This window comes from Apium graveolens, chromosome 6, assembly GCF_009905375.1.
Source record: "Apium graveolens cultivar Ventura chromosome 6, ASM990537v1, whole genome shotgun sequence".
In the NCBI taxonomy this organism is placed as follows: domain Eukaryota; kingdom Viridiplantae; phylum Streptophyta; class Magnoliopsida; order Apiales; family Apiaceae; genus Apium; species Apium graveolens.
This window is the reverse complement of record NC_133652.1, coordinates 42,406,346-42,417,661: the sequence shown is the minus strand read 5'-3', so window position 1 is coordinate 42,417,661 and position 11,316 is coordinate 42,406,346. Positions and strand designations below refer to the sequence as shown.

Below are 11,316 nucleotides of genomic sequence, written 5' to 3'. Positions count from 1 at the left end.
CAATTTATTGGTGTAGTTTTCAGTGTTTCGTTCACAGGGAAGGACTAAATTTAATACTAGTTCAGGTTGTAATTCTTTTACTGTTTAGAAGTGAGAAGAATAATTGGGTTTGTGTTTTAAACTAATTTAAACTAATAAGCAAATAGAATCAACGATTTAATGATAATGGAAAGCAATCCAGGAATAAGGGTTCTTCATTGATATTAACGAATGTAGATCAACTGTGATATTAAAGTCTCATGCTCTTACTAAAAATATTCCTCTAATAATTATATTGTTCTCTCCCAAGACACAATATAATTCCTACAACTACATATTGAAGTCACTCCCATGATCAATCAACATATAATTATAAACTGTTCAAGCCCATGGAATTTCGGTTTCATAACTCGCATATTAATCTCCTAATCAAATAATAGAATTATGTATGTCATATCATAAACTAAAATTGCAATTCATCTCCCGATTCATTACAATTCCTAAAGATACAAATAAAGGGTTCGCGACTCCCTCAATTGTGTTAAGCACTCAACAACAGATTAGCAGAGCAGAGAAATCACAGTACAATCACACAATCATAGTTAACCAATGAATACTACCTAATTCCCAGATTATGGAATTAGTTACTCATAATATATGAAGAAAACAAACATATATATATAACCGAAACCATGATTACAAGAGTATAAAGTTAAGAAAGATACAACTTTACAAAATTTCTCAAACTTGGAGTGAACCCTTCAATCCTTGCTCAAGTTCTCTCTAAGCTTCTCTCTCAATCCAATACATGATACGCCCTCCAATCTCTCCCTCAATAATCCTATAAAACCTAATATAAAAGTGTTTTTTTATTGTTTCCTAAAATAAAATACAAGTTGGATATTTATGAAATTCGTAGGCTAATTTGAAGGCCTGTTTCCAATCTGATCTAGTCCAAAATAAAATATGAGACCACCTCCAAACTGAAGATAATTCTTTTAGCTTCACGTGGACTGGTAGATGACCCAAATCTGATGTCCAGAACTCAAGTTAAGGCCCAAACACCGATTGTTGCGCAAGCCCTCCAACAATTTCGAATTTCCGTATGATTTTAGCCCTAATAAGCCAAATCTCTTCCAACTTTGAGAATAATTATTTCCTGTCACTAAACACTAAAATAATATTAATAAATACCCAGACAAATACAAAATCATATAAATATGCGGATAAAATCCTTTAGAATATATATAAATAAATATTCTATCAAATATCCCCACACTTGATATTTTGCACGTCCTCGGGCAAACTAATACAGTAAAGTACTAACTAATACCACTTTCGTAAGGTGATCACGGTTGCATTTGGCCTATGCAACAAGCCCTTTAAACCCCAAGGTAGCCCTAGTGGACGAGTAAGGTCTCGTGAGTACAGAGTGTGTGTGTGTGCTCAGCTTAACACAATGCTCTCTATTGAAACAAAAACAAAGGCACACAAGTTTCAACATGACAAGTCATGCGACTTAATAGCCCCAAGTTGAGTACTAGAATAGATCTTAGACACTTCGTTACTTAGCACTAGCCATCGTTCAAGTTTAGCAAGGGATTTCCATGTCTTAATTTATTTCTATAACACTACAACTATATGTACATATGATTTTTTTTACTGCTCGGTCTAAGGTTGGGTGGCTCCTCAGTGTAAGTGAGTTACGACCGCCATAAGTCTTCACAAGCTCGGTCTAAGGTTGGGTGGCTCCTCAGTGTAAGTGAGTTACGACCTCCATCAGACTTTGCCAACCATATTATACACACGTATATTCAATGGTTTATTAACTGTGCAATGGTTGAGATCCCTAAAGATTTATGCACTAATACCCATGTAGCGAGTGTTGGGTCAGCAATCCCAAACCATAAAAGGTTTTAGGTTACTAGGCACAAAGTCCCCTAAGGCTTAATTACTCGAGTATTAATGAGCTCAACCTAGTCAATCATACCACAATTTTTAGTGCATACTTTATTGCTACTATTCATATACACCCCATAACTTCCCCAGACTTAAGCATTTATGTACTAAGCTCAAAAGAGAACAGTCAAAATTCTAATCATCAACAAGTGGCTACCCCTCAAGAAACAAGCATATTCCAGTCTCAGTTCAAGAGCATAATAATAGTGTGTTAAGAAATAATCTATGCACTAGTGACACTACGCATGCAATATCTTTAGTCGGTGATCATAGCAAGACAGTCAAATATAAGGTACACATAATATCATCATAGGTCACCAACTTGGACTACTACAAATTTGACATAATGCTATGATATAAAATACAATGCAATGAAACCAGCATACAATGTCATTATATGATACAATGCAATCTATATGAACTATTTTACATGCCTATATTTTTTTTTAGATTTTTAATTTTTTTTTATATAAATATCACACGAGAACACAATTGTGAACACATCCCCACACTTAAATGTGGCAATGTCCTCATTTACGCGCACACACACTAAACAAATAATCCTATAATACAAAGAAAGAAAGAAGTACCCCTATGCAAAAGCATGAAGTGCCAACAGAAGTGACTACTGTGATGGCGGTTGAGTAAAGTGAAATTTCATGTAGCCGAACATCTCCTTCAACAAGTTTTGTTGATTTTCCACATCTGTGCGAACAGCTTTAATATCTACATGTAATTCCTCAATTTTTCTCTCTAACCCAGATACTCGATTAATCAAAGACTCATCACCAATCTCTGATTGTTTCCCCTCCTGAGGTGCATGAATGGCTGGCATAAATGGTACTAAAGAAGTGGACTCATGTTCAGGAGTTATAATCTCATAATGCTCCCCTTTTCATCGTAGAAAATGCATTTTAACCAAGTTTGGAAGATCATTGGCTTGGATGTATTTTAAAATGCGAGGAACATTGGTCAAGAATCTTGAGATGTTTAACAATCATGGTGACAAAGCACCCCACCATTATAGGACCTTCTTTCTGAGCTATCACCTCCTTTATACATTTAGCAAATACAGTGACAAATTCCACCCGTTGTCCTTTGTCAAAACAATACAAGATATCTAATTTAAGTTTTGAAACCGGTCCAATATTTACGCGACCAAATAAACTATATGTCAACAGTTTATAGATATACCAGTATGAAGGATTGACTATCCTTGAAGATTTAGAAGAACGACTTGAATAAACTTCAGATTCCTGCATCGTAAAAATTTTCCAGAAGCCCTTGTCCTCATACTTGGGTAATTTTCGTGTCAAAAAATGTGTCCAACCAAATATGCTTTCTATTTCCATCTCTTCCAAAATATGCTGCTTGCCCAATAAAAAAAATGGATAGCAGGTGGTTTTACAGGCCGAGCTTCCTTATACTCAAAAGTACTCAAAAATTCATAAACCAACTCTTCATAAGTAGGAGAATCAAGATCAAGCAACTTCTCCCATCCAATCCGTTTCAACAGAGGGGTAACATCTTCCAGCAATCCAATCCTTGCAAGTGCTTGTTTATCTGCATAACGATTAGGAAGAACACCTCGGACAACAAGCTCATCATACTTTTTCCTTTGTGCTGCAGATAGGCTTTTTAAGTGCTAGAGTTGCTTGGTTGAAGAGTCTCCAGGATGCGCCTTAAAGGTTGACGAGGCATGTTGGGACAAAACTTGTTGCCTTTTGGTTAAACCAGACTTCTGCGACTTGCAGACAGTCTCGATCTTTCTTTTCTTTCCGGCTTGTTTAGGCTTCATAATTCTTTGAGTAATGTTTGTTCTGAGGCTTTTACAGCGACTGCTTGTAAGATTGAGTCTCAAAAACCAAGATGCATGGTTGTAATTGTGTTTAACGTCGCTGTTATATATTTTGTTCTTGCTGGTTTTTTTCTCTTCCCTTGAAAACCCTAGTTTTAGACACCTGTTGTAGCTGCACGCGCACAAGAATGTATGTCTCTGTTCCTTGGTTTATATTTACAAATTCACAAATCAAATACAATATCTAATAAAATAAGTACATATATACTAATATAACTTATATATAATATATTTATAACTTATTAATGTATTTTATACTTATAAATCATATTTAAGATTATAAAAGAATAATAATAATAATAATAATAATGATAATAACAATAATAATAATATATTATTTACAGTACCCCACATATAATTCATAAATATACAAATAGATTATACATACTAATTGTAAGTTTTTTTAACATAATAATAATAATAATAATAATAATAATAATAATAATAATAATAATAATAATACATAATACATAATACATAATACATAATACATAATATTTTTTTTTACATAAATATAAATATATATACAAATAAAGTTACCAGAAACAAAGACCACGTTTTTTTTATCACTGCATGACCACGTAAAAATACTGCCTGAGTATGCTAAATCCTTAAATAACATACGAGGGAACTGTTGTGAGTAGCATGGGCAAGTCAGACATGTGCATAAGCATGCTAAACATGTAAAATTTAAGCGCAGCAGCCTGTTGTAGGTGCATGATCATGCTGCAGACGTGCATGACCGAGTCACAAGCCTAAAAACACATCGAAGCACCTGGTAGAATAGGCGTGACCATGCGAAGACATGCGTGACCGTGTGGAATGGTAAAAACTTAGTCGATGCATCATGTTTTGTTGCATGACCATGATGATAATAGCATAACCATGCTAATTGCTGTAAAACCAGTCTGGGTCATGTGAAGTAGGTGTGATCATGTAGAAAACATGTGTGAGCATGTTCTCTGGTGAAAAATCAATCGAATCATCAAGCTTAGATGCATGAACATGCTGGAAGAGCTGTGTGACCATGTAAAATGGTAAAAAATCAGTCGAAGGGTCCGTTTATGCTGCGTGGTCATGTTTAAGAGTTGCCTGATCATTCTTTGTGTCGTAAAATTGGTCAAGAGGTCCCCCTTTTTTTCGTGTGAGCATGCTCATTACTTGCACAACCATGCTAAAGAACAATCACATTAAAAATTCCAGTCCTAGCGTCCACATAAGAACTCCATCCAAGCTCCATAATGCAATTTTTATAACTGTGTTCTTAATAAACACAAATTCACTTTATTGGCAACCTGCACCAGTAAGCAAACAAGTTTGCAAGCACGTTATTTCATAATCATGGGGATAAAAATTCACTATCAATCACAATTAAATAATATACAGAAGGGCAGATATAAATATACACAACAAGCATGGGTTGCCTCCCAAGAAGCATTTTTTTAACGTCATTAGCTCGACGCCTGATCATATTTAAGTTCTAGGATCAGTGAGAAAAAAAATTCCTCTCTTTGCACATCCTCACCAACGAGATACGGTTTTAATCTCTGGCCATTCACCTTGAAAATATCGGACCCTTCTCTAGTAATATCAATAGCACCATATGAGGATAAACCTTCACAATCTCAAAAGGTCCAGACCATCGTGATTTGAGCTTTCCTGGAAAAAGCTTGAGTCTTGAGTTAAATAACAAAACCTTCTGGCCAACATCAAATTTTTTCCTTTGAATATGTTTGTCATGCCATTGCTTGGTCTTCTCTTTGTACAATTTAGCATTATCATATGCTTTGAGCCTAAACTTGTCAAGCTCACTAAGTTGCATCAAACGCTTCATGCCTGCGGATTTTAAATCAAAGTTTAAACTTCTCGTAGCCCAATACGCCTTGTGTTCTACCTCAACAGGCAAATGACATGATTTTCCGAAAACCAACATATAAGGAGACATTCCAATAGGAGTTTTGAAAGTAGTTCAATAAGCCCATAAAGCATCATCGAGTTTTCTTGCCCAGTCTTTTCTAGAGCTAGCCACTGTCTTCTCAAGAATTTTTTAAGTTCTCGATTTGAAATCTCCACTTGCCCTCTAGTTTGAGGGTGATAAGGTGTAGCAACCTTTTGAGTCACTCCGTACTTCTGTAAAAGATCTTCAATTAATTTATTGCAAAAGTGAGACCCTCCATCATTGATAATAGCTCTGGGCACTCCGAAACGTGTGAAAATATGTTTCTGCAAGAACTTTTTCACCACTCTAGCATCATTAGTAGGACTAGCAATTACCTCCACCCACTTAGAGACATAGTCAACACCAACCAAAATATATTTGTTCTTAAAAGACTCTGAAAATGGCCCCATGAAGTCTATCCCCCAAACATCAAAAAGCTCAACCTCAAGAATAGGTTTTAATGGCATCTCATTCCTTCTTGAAATATTTCCCGTCCTTTGACATCTATCACAAGTTGCAACAAAGTTCCTAGCATCTTGATACATAGAAGGCCAATAAAATCCGGACTGCCAAATTTTTGCTACCGTTTTTGTGCTACTATTGTGGCCACCACACTCTAAGGCATGGCAGTGATTCAAGACATTGGGAATCTCCTCATGCGGCACACATCTCCTCATGATACCATCGACACACTCTTTATAAAGAAGTGGTTCTTCCTAGAAGTAGTGTTTTATATCGAACAAAAATTTCTTCTTTTGCTGATAAGTGAAATCACTTGGCACAATACCTCCTACAATATAATTCACAAAGTCTGCGTACCAAAGTGTAGACATAGATACAGCTAGAAGTGTTTCTTCCGGAAATGAGTCATTGATAGACCTATAAACTCTTACCACTCCATCCCCTTGATCCAGTCTTGATAAATGATCAGCTGCTAAATTTTCTGAACCTTTCTTGTCACGAATTTCAAGGTCAAACTCCTGAAGTAGCAGTATCCAACGGAAAAGACGAGGCTTGGCATCCTTTTTCGACATCAAGTAACGAATCGCAGTATGATCCATATAAACAATCACTCTAGGCCCCACAAGATATGATCTGAATTTGTCAAAGGCAAATACCACAACAAGTACCTCTTTTTCCGTGGTGGCTTAATTTATTTGAGCATCATCAAGTGTCTTGCTTGCATAATAAATCACGTGCATGCGCTTTTCCTTCTTCTGTCCCAAAACAGCACCCAAAAATAGTCAATAGCATCGCACATAAGCTCAAATGGCAAGCTCCAATCAGGGGCTGACATGATAGGTGCAAAAGTAAGTTCCTTCTTCGATCTGTTAAAAGCAACAAGACAACTCTCATCAAAATCAAATACACTATCTTTTTCAAGTAAATTACAAAGAGGCCGAGAAATTTTAGAAAAATTCTTAATAAAACGACGGTAAAAACCGGCGTGTCCAAGGAAAATTCTAATTCCCTTCACAGATGAAGGTGGTGGCAATTTCTTAATCACTTTAATTTTTGCCCTGTCAACCTCAATGCCTTTACTAGAAATCTTGTGCCCAAGCACAATACCATCCTTTACCATAAAATGGCACTTCTCCCAATTAAGAACAAGATTAGTTTATTCGCATCTCTGCAACACTTGAGATAAATTCGTTAAACAAGTATCAAAGGAAGAACCATATACAGTGAAGTCATTCATGAAGACTTCCATGGTTTTTCCTACAAAATCTGAGAAGATAGCAGTCATAAGTCGCTGAAAAGTAGATGGGCCATTACACAAACCAAAGGGTAGCCTACGATATGCAAAAGTACCATATGCACAAGTAAAGGTTGTCTTTTCTTGATCCTCAGGAGCAATGGGAATTTGAAAATATCCCGAGAATCCATCTAGAAAATTATAATACTCATTACCCGCAAGTCTTACAAGCATGTGATCAATAAATGGGAGGGGAAAGTGATCTTTGCGAGTAGCGTTATTTAACTTCCTATAATCAATACAAACTCTCCAACCTGTTACTGTCCTAGTGGGGATTAATTCATTTTTTTCATTATGCACGACAATCATCCCACCCTTCTTAGGCACAACATGTATTGGACTAACCCATTTACTGTGAGGAACAGAATATATAATGCCAGCATCTAACAACTTAGTTATCTCTTTCTTAACCACATCTTGCAAATTAGGATTCAATCTTCTTTATCCCTCAATCACATGTTTATGATTATCTTCTAAAGAAATCCTATGCATGCAAAGAGCGGGGATAATTCCCTTAAGATCTTTAATTGTCCAACCAATTGATGATTTAAATGTTCGAAGCACATGTAACAACTTATCAAGTTCATCATCATTAAGGAAAGAAGACACTATCACAGGATATGTATCATTATTACCAAGAAAAGTGTACCTTAGATTAGAAGGGAGAGGTTTAAGTTCTACCTGCGGTGCCTCTGAAATTGAAAGCGCCATATCAATTTTTGGCATTCATGTATCTTGCACGGCAATTGCAAGTGAATCTCCATCTTCTTTGTCATCTAAAGATTGTTCCTCTTCCAACAAGCCTGTGTCTTCATGCTTTAAGATCTCATCCACTATATCAACAGTGAAACATGTAGTATCAAATGAAGGCATCTTCATAGCTTTGTTGAGATCAAACTCAACCTTATCTTCACCAACATTCAACGTCAATTTCCTACCTTTTACATCAATTGTAGTTCCAATAGTAGCCAAGAATGGACTTCCCAAGATAATGGGCATCTCAACATCTTCATTCATCTCTAATACCACAAAATCACAAGGGATAAAAAAATTATCCACTTTAACCAGTACATCTTCAATGATACCCAAAGGATACTTGACAGTACGATCGGCCAGCTGAAGTGAGATTCTTGTCTTTTTGAGCTCTCCAAGATCAAGTCTTCTACAAATGGAGTATGGCATCAAACTCACACTAGCCCCTAAATCACATAAAGCTTTAATGTTCTCCATTTTTCCAATAGTGCATGGCAAAGAGAAGCTTCCAGGATCCTTTAACTTCTGCGGGATAGATTTCTGTATGACTGCACTACACTCCGCATTTAGAGTAATAGTTTCCACATCCTCGATTTTTTGCTTTCTAGACAACATCTCCTTTAGAAATTTGGCATAGAGTGGCATTTGGGCCAAAGCATCAGCAAAATGGATATTTATATGCAATTGTCGAAAGATTTGTAAGAATTTCTCATACTGTTTCTCCAACTGCCTGTTATGCAATCTTTGTGGAAAAGGAATTGGAGGCACATGTGGTTTTCCTGGAGCTTTCGGTGCAACTTCTTCTTCTTTTTGCTCATCATCCACCTTTTCTAAATTTTCGACTTCAACCTCAATAAATTCCTCTTCTTTTAACATGACTTTCTCCTTAATTCTCTTCCATTCCTTAAAGTGATAGCCTTGCAGTGCTCCTTACCATTTGGATCCGGTTGAGAAGGAAGTGATCCTTGCTCACGAACACCAACTTTATTAGCAATTTGGCCTATTTGAGTCTCCAACATCTTTTGAGACGATGTCATCTGATCAAGCCTTGACTCAACCTTTTCAAATTTGGTCTCTATATTGGCAAAGGCCCCAGTAGTTCCTTGTATCATTTTATTGAGTGCAACTTCCCAGTCGGCTAGTTCTTTCTTTTCCTTTGGTTGAGGTTGATATTGTTATCCCTGATATTGCTGATGTGGCTGAAAACCTGGAGGTTGATTTTGCCTAAGAACTGCATATGATGGATTAGCAGCATAATTGCTACTATAAGAAAGATTGTTGTTTGGCCTCTGATTTGGATTATAGTAGGAATTATTCTGAACAGGCCAAAATTGTCTTCCTTGAATGAAAGCTGCTTCTTCTAGAAATTGTGGTGCATAAAAATACTCACCAGCACTATAATCAGTGTATCCTTCCATTGCAGAAGAGATGGCATTGACATTTGCCCTTTGTCCACGTACCTCTTGAGTCAGAGCATCCAATTTAAGAGTGAGTAAATTCATCATCTCAGTATCTTGTGCTGATTTTACTGAGTTTGCACCATTAGGTGCCCATTCATAGTTATTCGATGCTAATTGCTCGAGAAGTGCTTTTGCCTTGGTTACTAGTGATTTCTTAAAGTCTCCTCCAGCCGCCACATCCAAACTCAAACGAACTTATGTACTCAAGGACCCATAAAAAGTACTCAAAAGCACCCACTCTGAATATCCATGATGTGGGCATTTTCTCAACAAAGACTTATATCTCTCTCATGCCTGATATAAGCCTTCACCTGGTTTCGTCTTGAAACTCATAATGATTGCCCTCATTTGTTGAGTCGTGTCTGAAGGATAATATTTTGACAAAAACTCAGTCGAGAGACTTTCCCAAGTAGCAACTATAGTATCTGGAAGTTGTTGAAATCATTCCAAAGCTCTTCTCTTAATAGAGTAAGGGAACATGTGAAGATGAATTTGATCTGCAGTCACTCCAGTGATTTTGAATGAACCACACATCTGCACAAAGCGCTCTAGATGACGATGTGGATCCTCTCGCTGAATATCTCCTTCAAAAGCAGAGTTGCTCACCATTTGTATCAAGCTCGGATTAATAGTAAACTGAGCTGCATTAATCGCCGGAGTCTTATAAATGCAATTTGCGAGATTAGGAGTCTCATGATCCCAAATAGAAGTTTCATCAGGATTGTCATTATTAGCAACTTGACGGTCACCCATTTTCTCTCTTTCTTTTCTTTGCTTAGCCTCTTTCCTTAAAGCTCGAAAAGTGTGTTCGATTTTTGGGTCAAACTCCAAATTTCCCGCACTTATAGAACGTTGCATATAAGAGTTATAGCACCTGAAGAAAAAAAACCAATAAGATAGATCTTGGAAACAAATATGATAAAATCTAAACAGTTAGAAAATATCAACCTAAATTTAATATTGTTGCCTTCCCCGGCAGCGGCGCCAATTTGTTGGTGTAGTTTTCAGTGTTTCGTTCACAGGGAATGACTAAATTTAATACTAGTTCAGGTTGTAATTCTTTTACTGTTTAGAAGTGAGAATAATAATTGGGTTTGTGTTTTTAAACTAATTTAAACTAATAAGTAAATAGAATCAACGATTTACCGATAATGGAAAACAATCCAGTAATAAGGGTTCTTCATTGATATTAACGAATGTGGATCAACTGTGATATTAAAGTCTCATGCTCTTGCGAAAAACATTCCTCTAATAATTATATTATTCTCTCCCAAGACACAATATAATTCCTACAACTACATATTGAAGTCACTCACATGATCAATCAACATATAATTATAAACTGTTCAAGCCCATTGAATTTCAGTTTCATAACTTGCATATTAATCTCCCAATCAAATAATAGAATTATGTCTGTCATATAATAAACTAAAATTACAATTCATCTCCCGATTCATTACAATTCCTAAAGATACAAATAAAGGGTTCGCGACTCCCTCAATTGTGTTAAGCACTCAACAACAGATTAGCAGAGCAGAGAAATCACAGTACAATCACACAATTATAGTTAACCAATGAATACTACCTAATTCCCAGATTATGAAATTAGTTA

At 36.2% G+C, this 11,316-nt stretch overlaps 1 protein-coding gene across 1 annotated transcript; it reads right to left on the bottom strand.

Moving 5' to 3' along the window:
* Positions 1–8,217: 8,217 nt before the first annotated feature.
* On the bottom strand, positions 8,218–9,356 carry LOC141664955 (uncharacterized). Its single transcript, XM_074470913.1, has 2 exons — positions 9,179–9,356; positions 8,218–9,074 (listed from the first exon to the last, which is right to left on the bottom strand). The coding sequence occupies exons 1-2, from the start codon at positions 9,354–9,356 to the stop codon at positions 8,218–8,220; spliced, it is 1,035 nt and encodes a 344-aa protein (XP_074327014.1).
* Between the last annotated feature and the right edge of the window lie 1,960 nt (positions 9,357–11,316).

Coding starts and splice junctions, on each gene's coding strand:
- LOC141664955 (XM_074470913.1), bottom strand. CDS start 9,356: ATGATACAAGGAACTACTGGGGCCTTTGCCAATATAGAGACCAAATTT. Junction 9,075..9,178: donor TTCTCAACCGGATCCAAATG/GTAAGGAGCACT, acceptor TCGAAAATTTAG/AAAAGGTGGATGATGAGCAA.